The 17,483-nt window shown below is 33.1% G+C and overlaps 2 protein-coding genes across 2 annotated transcripts; one reads left to right on the forward strand and one right to left on the reverse strand.

Moving 5' to 3' along the window:
* Positions 1 to 707: 707 nt before the first annotated feature.
* Positions 708 to 3,453, forward strand: LOC130943616 (adenine/guanine permease AZG2). The gene is made up of 2 exons (XM_057871566.1): positions 708 to 2,548; positions 2,953 to 3,453. Exons 1-2 carry the CDS (start codon positions 1,312 to 1,314, stop codon positions 3,357 to 3,359), a joined length of 1,644 nt encoding a protein of 547 aa, XP_057727549.1. The 5' UTR covers positions 708 to 1,311; the 3' UTR covers positions 3,360 to 3,453.
* A 1,099-nt stretch (positions 3,454 to 4,552) lies between these two features.
* On the reverse strand, positions 4,553 to 9,428 carry LOC130945103 (B3 domain-containing protein Os01g0905400-like). The gene is made up of 9 exons (XM_057873780.1): positions 9,289 to 9,428; positions 9,031 to 9,187; positions 6,680 to 7,463; positions 6,451 to 6,567; positions 6,111 to 6,227; positions 5,923 to 6,009; positions 5,642 to 5,746; positions 5,409 to 5,551; positions 4,553 to 4,943 (listed from the first exon to the last, which is right to left on the reverse strand). The coding sequence occupies exons 2-9, from the start codon at positions 9,166 to 9,168 to the stop codon at positions 4,680 to 4,682; spliced, it is 1,755 nt and encodes a 584-aa protein (XP_057729763.1). The 5' UTR covers positions 9,169 to 9,187; positions 9,289 to 9,428; the 3' UTR covers positions 4,553 to 4,679.
* Between the last annotated feature and the right edge of the window lie 8,055 nt (positions 9,429 to 17,483).

A 17,483-nucleotide genomic window follows, 5' to 3' on the forward strand; every position in this document is an offset into this window, starting at 1 on the left:
GATCCGTTGACGATATATATGTGCTTTACAAAATATCTACTTAATATAACGAATATTTATATTTTAGTTATTATTTTTATACGAAAATATTTTAAATTAATAATTAGGAAAAATGCAAATGATTGTTTTTATGTTAATATAATAATTAAAATATTATCTCATAATTTAGTTAAATATATTAAATTATTTAATTATTTATTTTAAAAAATAATTATAAGTAAGTTTTTGGTTAAAAATTATGATACACTTACATTGATATTTGATATTGATACGGATACGAAATACGACACGATATGATACGGAATATACGAACACATAATGATATAAATTTTAAAATTTTGTAAGATACAAAAACACGGTATATATATAAAATATGAAATATTTTTTAGATAAATTATAATGAATTTTTGATATTTTATTAATATTAAAATATAAAATAATTTTTTAAATATTTTTAATATCTTCTTTTAATTATATAAAAGTATTTAAAATAATTTTTAAATTCATTTTAAAAATACATGTTAAAAATAAGTTTGGACATATTGACACGTGATGATATTGGAAAAATATGGGGAGTCAATGAAATATTTGTACAATGCTGACAATAGAGGTTTAGGGAGTATTAGAGATATAACCGTTAGTGTTATCTTTTCCCTAAGCCTCTGGGATGAGTAGTATCATGACATGGTATTAGTATGAGTGATTCATTTTGTAACTCATATAACCCAGTGTATACATTGTATAAATAAGTCATTGGCTCCCTAGCAGGACTCGATGATATTTAAATGTGTCCAAAAAATAATTTTTTATTTTTTATTAAGATACGGTTAGACACCACAAATATATATGTTGAACGAAAATCGTATCCAAAATGTACCTGACACGCGAATACGGAGTGTCCATACTTAGTAGACTACAAATTAATGCTAATTTATTGAATTGAACACGTCATTTATTATTATTATAGTTCATACGATGAATGTTTCCCACTTTCAAAAAAGTCCACTATCCTTCATTAATTCTCCAAGGTTCATATTACAGCATAGGCAACCCCCCACCTATGCTATATTAATTCCACACGTTACAATCGGTATCTTCACTCTCTTCTGCATGATTTCAGCTTTCTCATCACACCCACCAAATAACAAAAGAAATCTCCTATTCATGATTCTTTCTCCCTCTTCCTTTTCTATATACACTACTCATCATACTCTTTGACACCCCATTACTCCTTTTCCATATATAAATAACTCATTATCAACTTAGAGAGAGCACCATAGACAACTTAGACAGAGAAGAAGAGAGAGATTGATGGGTAGTGGAACAAGAATGGAAGAAGATGGTGGTGGTGGTGATGGGTTTGTTTCAAAGTTTACAAGCTCATTCATCAAAATGGAGAAAGCCCTAAATAGGGCATTCTCAAAGTGTTTTCTTGGCAAGTACTTCAAGTTAGAAGCAAGAAAAACATGCTTCACAAGAGAGTTTCGTGCAGCCATGGCAACTTTTCTTACCATGGCTTACATCATCACTGTTAATGCTACTATCATCGCAGTCTCCGGTGGCACTTGTTCGACTGCAGACTGCACTCCACCTAAGAGTGCAGACTGCGTCGTCAAGCCTAACGCAGGCTACGAAACTTGTCTTGCAAAGACAAAAAGTGATCTTGTTGTGGCCACCGTTGTTTCAGCAATGATTTCAACGATGGCCATGGGATTACTGGCAAATTTGCCATTTGGTTTGGCCCCGGGCATGGGGCCAAATGCTTATTTGGCATTTAATTTAGTTGGTTACCATGGAACTGGTGGACCCCTCTCATACCAAACTGCACTTGCTGTGGTGTGTATTGAAGGTGTTCTCTTTCTTCTTGTTTCTGCTCTTGGTTTGAGGGGTAAGCTTGCAAAACTTATCCCTCATTCTATTAGGCTTGCTTGTGCTGCTGGTATTGGGCTTTTCATTGCATTTGTGGGCCTTCAATCAAACCAGGGGCTTGGGCTTATTGGGCCTGATCCTTCAAATTTGGTTACAATCACTGCTTGTAAGATTGTTGACCCAGTAACTGGGGCCTGCCTTGGTGGGAGAATGCAAAGCCCAAAATTCTGGCTTGGGCTTTTGGGCCTACTCATAACAAGCTATGGACTCATGAAGAATGTGAAAGGAAGCATGATTTATGGTATTCTCTTTGTAACCTTTGTGTCTTGGTTTAGGCACACAGGAGTTACTTATTTCCCTGATACACCACTTGGTGATGCAAACTATAACTATTTCAAGAAAGTTGTTGACTTTCATAAGATAGAGTCAACGGCTGGTGTTCTTAGTTTTAGTGACTTCAATAGGAGTGAGGTTTGGGTTGCATTGGCCACATTGTTCTATGTTGATGTGCTTGCAATCACTGGAACAGTTTATACAATGGCTGAGATTGGTGAGTTTGTGGATGAAAAAGGTAACTTTGAAGGTGAATACATGGCTTACATTGTTGATGCTGCTGGAACCATTGTAGGGTCCACATTGGGTGTTACAACCACAGCAACATTTGTGGAATCATCAGCAGGTATGCTTAAAATTTTGAATGAGTTGTGAAAATTTGGATTTAGTGAATATATCTTTTGTCCTCTAATAATTATTACTTTGGTATAATTAGTATATTTGATCAAATGTATAAATAGTCATTAGTTATTTCTTTAGACATTAGTAGTAGCAAGAATCAAAGACCCAAATTTTATGTTTCCATCAGAAAACAAATGAATAAATTAATTATTTTTAATTGTCAGTGTAGTTAACTAAAAGACAGTTACTAAATAATCAATAATATCATCATCAAACTAATTTTTGTATTAACACATAAGACTATATATAGAATATAAAATTCTTACACTCAAGTCAAAATATAGCTCCAACTTACCTTATTATTTTTAACTTAATCCTTGAGTTTTCCTAACTGCTTTACTCCAACAGGTTTGAGGGAAGGTGGCAGAACAGGACTAACTGCTGTGTTCATTGGGATGTTCTTCTTCTTCTCATTGTTCTTCACTCCATTATTCTCAAGTGTTCCTCCATGGGCCATAGGATCCTCATTGGTGCTTGTTGGAGTGATGATGATGAAGGTGGTGAAGGACATAGATTGGAACAACATGAAGGAGGCAGTGCCTGCTTTTGCTACAATGCTACTAATGCCACTAACATACTCCATAGCAAATGGGATCATTGGTGGGATTGGTCTTCATATTGCTCTTAACTTTTTTGACTATGCTTCAGGCACCATAAAGTGGTTTAGGAACATGAGAAGAATGGTGGTCAAGGAACAAAATCAAGTGTCTGCTACTACCACAGCAGCTGTTGACTCAACAGTGGAAATTATTTGACATGTTTTGTTGGGGGTATACTTGTAATTTTAAGTTGTCAGCTTTATGTCTTAATTATTAGTTATAGTACAAGTTTTTTGGTTTTTTTCTTTTAGACTCCTTGTTTATAGATTTTAGCTGCTTATATAGAAAAATAACTAGTTAAGAAAACTTAGCCATCACTAGAATGTGTTGCACTTTTTTTTTTTTTTGGTTTTCCACGGTATCCCTCAACCCGGCAGGCCAAGGACTAATCCGCCGGGATTCGAACCCCCGACACTTGCTTAAGCGAACTAGTGAACTAACCACTAGACCAACCCAACTTGGTTAATGTGTTAGCACTTTTAGTCTCAAAGTTTTGATAATAGTAGTAACAATTGTATGCGGATTTTTTTTTTTAATAACTCGCTCACATGAAAATGTCTTTTTCATAAAGATTATAATTGAAAATTATTAAATAATTTGACATGTTTTATAAAGTGCAAATTCTTTTTCGTGTGGAAGAGAGATGTGTATTACAGGATGGTGTGAGAAGAGATGTGTATTTCTTTGTATTATTTTGTTTTTTTAAACAAACAATCACAAATCTGACCGTCCGATTTGTAGTTTAGAAAATAAAAAAAAATTAATGTTAAAATCGGACCATCCGATTTTTGTTTTCAAAAATAAAAAAAAATTAAAAATACAGATCGGACCCTCCGATTTAATCATCATCTTTTTCATACAAAAAACTTGCATGATCCAAGTTCTTCACATTGAAATTGAGTAAAAGCTATCCCAAGCTATCCCACACATTAGTGTAACACCCCAGGAATCCATAATCATGCACAACACAAATGAAGTTTCCATAACCAAAAAAAAAAATGAGCCTTTATAAAATTGTTTAATATTACACATATTCACATTTTAGCTTTAACTATTATTTACATAAAAACATCTTCTAGTGAGTAATTAACTTTTACTTTTCACCTAAATATTGGGATATTCACCAAAGAGTTGTTTTATATATTTTCTTTATTTATGGTACAACGAATTTACTCATTTTCCTTTCTCCACTATTGGATGAGTGGTTTACTCATTTTCCTTTCTCCACTATTGGATGAGTGGTTGAGGTGCATGACTCAGATAAGCTAAGCTTCACATATATACTACCTAATAATACAAGAAAGTAAATTAATTCAGTATATTGAAGGGTAAAAAAAATAGTTCTAAACTTCAAGCTAAATCAACTTTGCAATTGCATCTCCAGTAGAAAAACACAAGTGAAGAAAGTTCATTAATACAAAGCCATCACAGCATAAGACATATAACCAAAATATATGTAATATTTTTCTACCATCATTAATTGTGGTTTATATCTACATTGAAGATGTGTTTAGCCTCCTCCTTAAGTTCAAAAGTACACAAATCTCCTGGTTGAATATTATTGGCTCTGTAAAATTGTGACCACCCTTTTATCAGATAAAAGGCTTTTGTACCATGCATTTTTTTATCATGAAGATCATGGTAAAGAACCGGCCATAGTCTCCTCTGCGGATCTCGCAGGATCACCACCATCCTGTTATTTTTGTAGTTCCGGCACTGATGCAAGTTTGTAGGCAATTCCTGCATCGAAAGTAATGTTCAAATGATTAAAAACATACGAAAAATGTTGTTGTGACATAAAATTTAGTCGGACTTAGTGTTGACATTTGAAGACAATAATTCAGATAGGGTAAACAACATGGATCAAACAATTCTACCATGTCCTATCCAAAATTATAACTGTTATATTTTAACAGTATCCTCTAAAGTTTTCTAAGGTTCTCTCTACCTCTAATTATAGGATGACACGTCACCTTCTGAAGATTTTAAGAAGTGTTCTATGTAGAAAGTTACCAGCTAAAACAAAGTAGCAAACTTTGGCATTCCTCCAAGCAGGGAAACTCATGTCACTTCCTATCTCAAGAAACTATCTGTTTCAAATCCATATTCCTATTTTGTAATGTAAAATCAATTTGGATTCATTGTATCATATGGTTTATATAGACTATAGAATATAGAGCTAAAAAGGGTTTGTTAACATCATACAAGAAATTTATCATTATGATCGGGCACCACGCAGCGCACAACTTCTGCCAATTGAACGTTATCACTGTCATCATCGTTATCATCATTTTGTTCAGTCTTGTGTGAACTCTTCTCAAACTCTTTCTTGATAACCTTTGGCAAGCCTATAATCACAAAAAGCAGTTGCCAATACTGAGATTTAAAGTGAGTAAAAGGACTTAAAAACAGAAGATTCAAAAAAAGGGCTTAGATACCTTTGGGAACTTCAATACCTCTGGCTTCGAATTCATCCTTGAATCTGGACACGTTGTAAGTCATATCCATACGCGGCTCTTTTTTAATCCTTTTGGGCATTTCACCTGTAATTAGAATAATGAGTCATTGATTGCTTTAGCCTAAATCAAGCAACTTCTTTAGGAAAACAGATACCAATTGAGAATATGTTCATGTATATTGCAGCATATGCCAAAGCATGCTGCAAGCACTATCAAGAGTGAGTAACGAATTTCAAACAGAAGTGACAAAAAGAAAACACCTTTTGCACACACTTTGTCCTTAAAAGTGCACTCCTCACTGGGATTCCTGTCTGCCTGCTCGCTCTTAATCTTTTTTAAGATTTTGCCTGTACTCGTCATATAAATTGATTTAATGCTTCAGGTACATCAAAGGACTCCAACGAGAAAAACAAATTAAGAAATAGAAAAGAACACCGAGACGACGAACCGTTTTGAATAGCACTTGAGACCCTTGGTATGCCATTATTGACAATATGTTTGGTATTGGGGCATCCATCAATTTGCAATCCATGTTTTCCCTTGGACGTTGCCATAGGATCACTTTCTGAAAATAAGCCAATGTAGTTGAAAATCATAAAAAGCTAAATGTAAGTTAGCATTACACATAATGCAAGGAATAATCTTAGAATCCCAACATATATATGGGAAGGGGAAAAAAGAAAAAAAAAACTATTGTTTATTCTTCACTTGATCCCTTAATAAATTCAAAGCTTCTAGAAATAAAAAGGAAGCTAAATCATTAATTGATTGCTTCATAGATGACATACTGAGTCGAGTAGCATCTGAGATATTCGGTGTGGCATTAAACATTGGTTTGGTGTTGAGACATCCATCAATATGAAAGCCATGTTCTTTCTTGGACATTGCCACCTTATTATCACCTTCTGAAAATAAGCCAATGTAATGAAAAATCGTAAAAAGCTCTTTACTTGATCCCTTAACAAATTTAAAGTTTTTAGAAAGTAAATGGAAGCTACTATATGTTTCATAAGGTACCTAAGTCCTCAGTATATTGGAACTCTCTAACTTCCCTTTTCAAAACATTCTTCTCTTTTCTTTCTCCAAGTTTGCAAGTAGAAGTATTGTCGTATGTGCTTCTGTCAGTATTTCTAATAGAATCCCTTTTTCCAGATAGTTCAGCTTCTGACAAAAATGCAGCAGCTCCTCTGAATCTCTCTTCAAATGAAGGAGAGTTGTCGCATAGAATTGCATCGACTGGATTCATGCACAATTTGTAGTTGACAGGAGAAACTCTTGATTCTCTGGCTGTAATTTTCGCAGTGCTGTCATAGTTTTCTGTCATTCTCGTAGATTTGACACTTCCATTGCTCTTATCATGTTTTGAAATATTCTCTACATTATTTGGTGTTCCTCCTACACCAACCACTTTGTTCTGGCTATTTGTCTTTTTAGCATCTGGCTCAGAAACAACCGACGCATTTTGATCTGGTGTAGCCAACATGACATCTCTAACTGGAGAGACACTACTGTCCCTTCTACGTTTTGTCTTATTTCTCGTATTCGAACAACAAAGCTTTTCACAAGCATATTTATCATAGATTGTAACATAAAAGTGCACATCAGTAACATGATGGAATACCAGAATATCTCCACGTTCAAGTCCATGGTCCGACGAAAACTTATTCCATCCTTCCTTGAAAGCCAAGTGACTACCGGCTTTGGATAAAGTTACTTTCCATCTCTCCCCACTTTTGTCATCAAGAATGATTTTCTTATTAACGGAGGCAGCTACAGCAGGTTTAAACTTGTCAGGAAGATACTGCAGTTTGAAAAAGATGATCCAACAATACACAAGATCAGAGCCAGTGATTAAAATAAATAAAAATCCAAGCAAAGAAAGAAAAATAAATGCAGTAAGAAATGAATGATGGAACAAAAGGTCAACGAGGAGCTACAACACAGAAAATATGAACAAATGCATACCAATCATGGAGAAAAGTTACATATATAGAACTGGCCCTTTTTTTTGGCAGATATAGAAAGAGATAGTATAAACACTCAAATAGAAATGCAACATGTATTGTTAATTTGTTATAGGTTGTACCTAAGAACCTCATTAAGTAGAACTATGTTTCAAGTTTCTTGCAATTTGTCCAAGCAGTGACGGGAAGAGGTAACTTTGCATTTTGGTAGCAATGTATTTAGCAAAACATGTAGACATTAAAAGAAATTATTATATCAAAATCAACTTGATGAATACCAAACGGATTTGTCACCGTCTCTTGACCCAAAACCTTAACTTAATGGATTCATGATTTTCCGAAATATAAATCCTTTCACTTAATCCAAACAATGGGACTTACAATCACACTTGTAATATAACACTATAAGGGTAGCATCGGTCACTGGTTTGGACAAGCAGTGGTGAAGCTTGAAGAGCAATTTAGTGGAGCCAAAAAAGAGAGTGGTGCTGTTGAAGCTATATTTTCTCATATTCAAACATTAGTTATTTATTTATTTATTTATTTTATCAATTTATACATAAAAATATGGGAATACATAAGTTGTAAAACATGTGAAGAAATTATTGTTAAAATAATAAATATTAAAAATTATAACAACGAATGGATCTGTCTAATAAAAGGCTTCAAATTCGAGAACTAATAAAGCAATTGAATAATATCAAGAGAAAAAACTTCGAAATTGTGATCAATTGTTTGAATATGTATTTCTTATTTGTGGGCACAGCCATGCTACCTATACACAATAACTGGCCACCAAATTAGGCAATCGTATAAAATAAATATTAAAATACAAAATATACATTGAAAATGATATAAATAATATATGTATTTAACTATTTATATATGGTAGTTGATTTGGATTTTTTATTTGCAAGCACTATATTATGAAGGGCTAAATTAAGGCCTTATTATATTAGAATTTTATAAAGAAAAAGGAGAAAATAAAAGGAGAAAACATAATTACAGGATTTGTGTTCACTGTTTTCTCTTTTTCCTTTGCAAAATCTAGAAAATAGAAAACCCTGACAACAAAAACAGAAAATAAAGTCACAAACCAAAGCTAGGTTAGGGATTGGGATTTGAACTCAAAACATAGAGGTTGATAAAAGATGACTATTCCTTCGCATAAACATGATTATTTTCACATAGCGTCCAATCTTAACCAAATAATCACACTCAAAAAAAGCCATGCACAAACTGAGCTAAATATACTATACATTTGATTTTTGAACATGGAAAGGGATTAACAGTGAAACAAATAAGTAACCACTCAAGATTCAAGAAAGTTTCAATTTTGAAGGAACAGCGTGCAGAATGTGCAATAATAACAACATTTTAGCGGGGAAGATGAAAGAATCATACCATAATAGTGGAAAAGTTCGAGTCAAACATGATCTTGAAGAAAGAAGGAGGAAAAAGTGACGATTTTTTCTTCTCGTTTCCGTGCAACAAAACACACCTGCAGGCGCATTCTTCACACACTAGTGCCTCGGGACGCATCTTCTTCCTTTCTTCTCAGCTGAGGATGCAAAATAAAAAGTAAAATAAAACAAAACAAAATAAAAATCTCTGCTTTTGAAAACACAAAGAGATGAAAGTGAAAAGAGAAAGAAACGTTACCAGAAATGAGGGACTGTGGTGGGTTAAGAAGGTTTTGCCGTTTTGGGAAGCTTGCTTGCTCTGTACGGTTTTAGTCATAATCACTATCTTTGACGTTTGATGGAGTGCAACTTTTCGACGGAATGGATCATTTCACATTTTCCAAGTACAGATTTTGGTGGTGTTTTTAAGAGAAAATGAGAAATAAATTCTTATCAACCGAAAAATTAAACATAATTTTTGTTTTATTGACTTAGTTAATATGAATGTATATGTAAGAGAATTTTTAAAATAGAATAAATTAGATTTAAAGATCAATATATTTAGATTTTGAAGAGGTTAGAGAGTTAAATGTATTTTTAAATTCTCAAAAACTTAAATATCTGTCAATTAATAAAGTATGGATTAATTTATCTTTTTCTTTGTTTTTAAATATCTAAGGGTAAAGGACAATTGGACAAATAGGTTCTAGAATTTTTAATTCGTAAATATTTAACTCTCTCAAGACTAGAAAATACAAACGATTCCTGAACTCTCAAAATGCTGTACAAATTGGTCCTTTCGTTCAATCTACTCTCTAATGTCAAACGGACAAGGCTAATGTGGCGTCCATGTGGCGATAACGGAGTGATGTATCCATTATGGGGTAAGATGAGATGTTGACATTCATTTGGAGGACAAGAAGGTCCTTCTACTCTGTTCCGAAGACGATGACATTTTGGGAGGTACCCTAATTCTCGAAATTGGTTCCTGACGCCATCGCACTTGTATAGTTATAGGTTTATTGTGTCTAGGGTGTCTATGGCCAGTGAAGGAGGTTCTTCGAGCATCCAACGAGTCCGATTACCGTCTCACATTCGTTGCGTTGAGGTTGGAGACGAGAGGGACGACATTGCTCCAATGTGCAAGTGTGGCGTGTATGTTGTACTGTACAAGTCCAGAACGCCAACTAACCCCAACCGATTTTCTTGGGTGCCCCTTCTTCAAGGTAATATGGTTCTGTAAAGCTTGAAGTTTGTTCATGTGTTTAGCTTAATTTTGATTTTTTTTTGTTGATGTTGCAGTTGAAAATTTCATCCTACTGCTAGTTTTTTGTCTGACTTGATAATTATGTTGCAAAAATTAAGGGTACAGAGAAATCAATTACTGACAACGAAATTGACGACCTGGAGCAGTACTTGTGGAAGAATAAAGTAAAACAGGAACTGATTAAGTTGGAGAAAAAGCTTGCTTGTCTAGAGAGGGAAAAAAAATCTAATCTGTGGGTTATTGTTGTATGTTTGGTAGAAATTTGTGCAACCGTTGTTGTTATTAAGTGTTATTAGATATTGAGCATCGCTGTTGTGAGGAACAACTGATATAATATAGTTATGTTTATCCTTTGATGAATGATAATATGTTGCTGTAACATGATGTGTTTAAATGACTATATATAATATCATGTTGATGGTCTATGTATGTAAAATTCATTAAATAATTTGGATCATTAAACATTAAACCATAAGATAAGTTTAAAGGATTACAATCCTAACAAAATGTGATAAGCAGTCTCATAACAGGTCACAACTTGAGTATCATAATTTTGCCAAAAAAATACTAGAATACATAACACATGAAAATAAGTTTGTCAAATTTTTATCATAAAATAATTTTTATAATAAAATACTTTTTTATTTTTTTAATAACACATGAATTTTTTTTTATTTTTATCATAACACATTTTTTTTAAATTTTTACATCAACTACGACTGATTTTCTAAAATAGCAACTTCATTTCTTGGAATTGTTGACTCATGGAGTGGGGATGAACCGAAACATGCTTTTTATGAAAATATTTTTTATAATTTTTTTTATAAATATTTTTTTCTTTTTATACTTCCAAAAATATAATTTTTTATCATTTTTTTTATGAATCGAAACATTCTTTTAGTTATAGCGCTTGCTGCAGCCAAAGTCTCATCAGATGGTCATTCACTTGCTTTTGCACTTGGCTGCTGTGATCCTTGAACATGTTGTTTGTCAACATCCTTTCTTTTAATTGGTTGTTTTGGTCTCAAAATTTTGTTGGATGGCCTTATTGAAACTTTGGCTGAAAGTTTGAATGGAATCCTGACATTGCCTTGCAGGAACTGCAGAAACAGGCACAAATGTAGCTTCTGGAGCAGCTTGTTGTTGGACCACATTTAGAGTTGTGGGAGCTGCAGAATGGTTCTGATTGATTGGAATAGCTAAATTTTGCTCTTCGCCCTAAAACACCATGTTATGTTCATGTCATAAATGAAAAAAGACAGTAAAGTCATCAAGCAAATTAAAAAAATACAAATAGGTTCTTTAATATTTTTAAAATGGACAACTAAATCCTTCAACATTTTATCGGGAGGACATAAAGATCCTTCATCCAGCCAAGTACCTCTACCTCAGGTGTTAATTGTGACAGTGGTAGAACCACTAGTAAAAAGTTGTCATTGGTCATCTTCTTTGGTTTTCTAGTCTTAGATTTTCAATTTGAGTTTGATGGCACACCCTTGCAAGTCTTATAGTTTTGCCTTGTCTGATCACACTTGCTGCACATTTTTCACCTTCGATAACAGTTTTTGTTTGGTCTTTCTGCCTATTATGGACATTTGGATTTGGATGATCGATTGGCCTCTTAATGATAGGTACAGCAGGCCTAGTCTGATCAGTCTGTGCTTAGAACTCTTCACTGGTAACAGGCTAGATGAAGTACTCGTAAGTCTTCTTCAGAGATTCCATGCATAACCATGGATGCACATAATCTTCCATGTTATCATGTCTTTTTCTGATTGCTGCAATCGCATAAGTGCATAAAGTTCCTTTTCCAAAAAATCCAACATATTGGTAACAGCAATGCAAGTAAGGATAACAATTAGATAAATACAATTTCTAGTAATTATAATACTAGCAGGCAGGCAAAGACAACAAAAAATAAGTAGAGAAATGTAATTTTCACTAAAGTAAACATGAGTCTACACTGACCGGTTAGTTGTCATTTGTTACATGTGCATGTATGTTTGATCAGGTCCACATCCAATTTAGATACCTTGTATATGATCTCAAATTGCTTGCACTCGTTATCACCAATCCACTATGCAGTCCATTTGTTACTTGGCCTGACAAGCCACTTCAACCTTTTCTTTTGAACTGGTGCAAGTTTTTCGTGATGGCAGTCTACTAGTCTTTTGTGCTGAATCATACGCCTCATTAGGTAGCAGTGCACTTCCTTGCACATTGTGAGTATAGGCTTGTACCTGTACTTGAAAATATTGAAATTGAAAGACTCGCACATATTGTTAGTCAGGTTATCCACTTTTGGACTATGAATGAAGTAGGCCCTTACCCATGTTACAGGGTCAAATTTCATCATGTATGACCAGACATCCTGATTAACTTCCTTCAACCTCTTTATTGTTGTCTTGAACTTAGACGCAATCATACATTTTGCACAGTCCCATACAAATTTTCTAATGTATAAGTCCTTGAAACGGTTGATGAAACTTTTTCCACATATGCATGACATAATTTCGCACATGTGTATTCGACATTATCTCTTTCAATGTAGGCATCAGACCCAAACACAGATTGATTCGAGAAAGGTTTTTATCAAATTACAATTTAAGTATTTAAATTAAGTAGAAAAAGTCACGTACTAACCTTTTGTTGGTCGGACATAAAATTCCAACTATGTTGTTGCACATCTCCAATGTCCTCTTGTAGTAGTGTCAGAAACCACTTCCATGACTCATTTGATTCAGATCTTACCACACCATAGGCAATCACATAAAACTGGTTATTAGCATTCTGTGCCACAGCAGACAATAATTGGCCCCATGATAGGTCTTGAGAAATGCTCAATCCAAATGAATCAAAGGACTGCATCTACTCTTAAATCCTATCTTGCAGGCATCGAACATATATACATTTTATCGAATGTTGGGGGTGCTTGTGACTGGAAAATAACGTCTAACACGGCAGTAGACCTTGGATTGCTTCAATGTATCTCCATTAGATAGTCTCTCATCTTTTCATACTGTTCTATCTCATTGCCCATGATCCTGTCTTTTACTTCCCTCACAACTCTGTAAACTATTTTAGGGTATAGAACTAGATCAAATTCTTCTCTTAATAAATCAATAGCCTCATGTGTGTTTATATGGGGATGGGTGGTCATCATTTTTTTCACTTTTTTGCTGATCCAGTATTGGTCAGCTGCGTTGCTTCCAAGATCTATTGCACACGTATGTCAGTCATATATGTTTTCACTTGGAAACACTACAGCTGTTTATTGTAGGAGAGATAGGCAATCCAAGGGCAGTCCTCACCATTGCAGCCAACTATAACCCTTTCTTTGTCATTTTTAATCCAGACCAGCTCCCTCCCCTTAGCAATAAATGAATTTTTCCCAACCTCCTTGAACTTTTTTACTGTAGCGAATCTTGTGTCTAGCTCAAATCTACCTTTTCCAAAGTCATACTGTTCATTAAACTCAGGCCAGTGTGGTTTGTTCCCTTCATCCTCCGATGAGACGGGATATGCAGCTCCTCAGATTCATACTCGAACATAATATTCTCATCTTCTGTGTCTATATCACTGATATACTCTGCAATGGTTGGCCTCATGCTGGGCTCCCTAGTAGGCCTAGATCTATTGGGCTGTTTTTCTGGCCTATTTGTGCTGGGCTGTTTAGCAGGTCCATTAGGTCTCGAGGAACCTTCTCTAAATGAGCCCACCCTTCTTGCTTTAAATCTCAGCTTTTTAAATTCATGTGTTGCTTTTTTTGGCTTCTCCTTGGATTCAACCCCTTTATTCGACGATAGAGACACTTGTTTTCCCTTCCCTCTGGAAGCTCTAACCCTTTTGCCCTCATCATTTTCACCACTCTCACACCCCACTTTTATAACCAGCAGGTGGTGGTTTATACAGCTCATCTTTTTCACTGCCATCGCTATTATAATCAGTGGATGAGTCATTCAAGTTTTTCAACTCATTTGGATCGATTTCTTCCCCAACCTCATCATTTTTCTCACAATCACCATATGCGATCTCAGGTTGGTCAAATAGAAGGGTAAAAAAAAAAGTAAAACTCATCCGTGTCTTTGTTCCTTAACTTAGCCTGTCGCATTTGGTTGATCCCTGCATCAACCCTCAGTACATGCAACGCTGACTCCATATCTTTAATTTTTGAATCATACCAGTAAGCCTCCTTATACGATTGATATCCCAATCCTTTGAACATCGTGACAAAATCCAAGTCCATCGGAGGAAACCTCTCAACTTGACCATGCAGATAGACTAACTCATCGGTAGGTGCCCTTGAAAAGTAGCCCCATGATGAAACACAAGAACACTAAATACATTAACCATATGTAAAATTTTTCAATCCACAACACAACGCAAAACCAACCTTATTACCAAAATCTCCAAAACCTCACTAAATAATGCCCGACAAATGACTAATCCTACAACTAATCACCTACTACACTCACTTACAATCCTTATCAGTCCCATCTTATGACATTGATAACAAATAAAGGGCATAAGCAGAACAAATTTGAACAACAATGTACTTACCAATCTCTACAACAGATGCAGGTAGACCCACAAATAGGGGTAGCAAGTGGGAAAGTCCGCCCCGCTAGAAGCCCACCCCACCCAGCCCCGCCTAACTATGGGTTAAGCCTGCTAAAGCTCATCTTTTTTTTTACTATTAACTACTAAATAATATATATAAGTTCACAATCATAAAAAATTATATTTTTTATATTTACAAACATTAAAGTCTTTGTAATTAAAAATATATAATAAACATAATTATAAACCAAATTTTCATCTAAAACATAATTATAAATATTCTCTCCAAAGTAAAATAAACATAATCCAAAATATAATTATAAATATTGTCTCAAAAACAACATAAACATAATTCAAAACACTCAATTTTCATCTTCATACTTTTGTAAGTTAGGTTGGGGGAAGTCGAATTTTAGCAAAAAATTGCAAAACTACCCCCTTACAAAAAAAACTAAGCCCAGCGGGGAAGCCCGCCCCGCCCTGCCAAAACTCACGGTTTAAGCGATGCGGGTTAGGCGGAATTTTGCTCTTTGGCGGTCCCAATTTTCCAATTCAGTCCGTCTTTTTTGGCAGGTTACACGGCCCAATCCGGTAGGTTTAGGCCCGTTTGCCACCCCTACCCACAAAGCTTCAATGAAACTGCTTCACGAAATAGCAACAACGACAATACAGAGACGAATCGTTGTATTTTTGGAGGAAAAACGTAAGTGCTAGAGCTTCCTATAATTGTCTGTGACTGATATGGGCATAATTGGCATATCTCATAAGAACCATTGCAAAACGTTTTTCGAAACGACGTCGTTTTAGTGCACAAGAACCACAATGTTCCATAACTTATTCCAGTGGACCACGTCAGTCCCGTTCACACTATCCTGGAGACACGTACTCATTGTTATGCTACATAAGTGCCAGATAATCTGAATCCGTAACGTGTTGCGAAACAGATTGAACGAAAGGAGTAGTTTGTACGATGTTTTGAGAGGTCAGGGATCATTTTATATTTTCCAGTTTTGAGGGAGTTAAATATCCACGAATCAAAAGTTTCTGGAACCTATTTATGCTTTACCCAATATCTAAAGAGTTAGTGTGTGTTTTTTTTTTTTTGTGGATGTTGCGGATTTGAGGGTTAAATTTGTAGTTTTTTATTTTTATTTTGTTATGTCAAGTCAGATTTATGGTTTTAAATTTTTTTTTAAATATAAATCTAAAAATTAGATTTATATTTTGAAAAATGAAAAAAAATTATTTCACTATAAATTAGACCTTTCAATTTGTAGATTATATAAATATGATCTTTCAATTTTTTAAATATGAGAGTTCAATCTATTATTTAAAATAAAATAAAAATTTTTTAAATTTATATAAAAAAAAACACGCCAATTAACTATGATACTGAATTACACCTTAATTTTTTTATTTCTAAAAAAATTAGTCAGATTTTTCTTTTCTATTACTAATTTGATTGATTTCGATTGGTGTGATATCAATCCTAATTCCCAAATAGTTACACAATTCCCTAATTTTAAATCTAATATTTTAATATTTAATAAATTTTTATTTTTTTAAAATTTTTAACAATTTTTTCTATTATATATTCGTATATGATTAATAAAAATTAACATGTTACAATGCAATGGTGTAATTATGGATGAAATGACTAAAATGAGAATACTGTACATTAAATAAGATAAACCATGTATTATTATTCACTTAAATGAATATGAGGAACAATTCTAAAATATCATCAAATTTTTCTTCCAATACTATTTATTATTCAAAATCTCAATTCCCATGGTTCGATTTCATAGTATCTCGATTAAATTTTTTAATATATTATTTTTGTAGACAAAATTATTAATTAATTCAAATAGTAAAAACCCAATTAAAATACTCACATCAAATCATCCCAAGTTATTAAATTTTTTTTATCAACACTATTAGTAATATATTGCTAATAATCTCTTTCAAAATTTTAAGTTGTGTGATACAAATAGACAGGAACGGATCCAGAAATCTAACAATGGAAGGGTCAAAAATTAAAATTTTATATAATCAAATATAATGTCATATATTTGATAATAGATATAATTATAATTAATTTTTTAATTAAAATTAATAAATACTTGTCAAATAAAAGAATTATCTCGGTCTTTATAATTTTTTATGGTTTTATATTTAATAAAATATAAAATTATTTATTTTTAAATATTTTGTTAATTAATTTACTTTTGTAAGTATTTATGTGCCACGAGTTAAATTTTTATGTTTTATATCATTATAAAATATGACATAAAATAATATAAATTAATCTCACTAATAATTTTGTCATGTGAATTTAAAATATAGTAAAGTATTTTTATATAATAACAGGGATAAAAAGTAATAAAAAAATAAAAAATAACTAAATTTCCAATTATAAAAAGAACAATATTATTATAAATAATATTAAAGTATTTTTTATATAATTATAGATGTTAAAATTAATTTAAAAAAATAAATATAAAAATAATTCTAAATCAAATAAAAAATACAAATAATATAAATGTATGTAAAAAAATTTAAACTCTAATACATAAAGAATATTAACTCTATTTATTATTATTATGCTATTAAATTTTATTCTATAT

The sequence above is a fragment of the Arachis stenosperma genome, chromosome 8 (assembly GCF_014773155.1).
Source record: "Arachis stenosperma cultivar V10309 chromosome 8, arast.V10309.gnm1.PFL2, whole genome shotgun sequence".
Classification (NCBI taxonomy): Eukaryota; Viridiplantae; Streptophyta; class Magnoliopsida; order Fabales; family Fabaceae; genus Arachis; species Arachis stenosperma.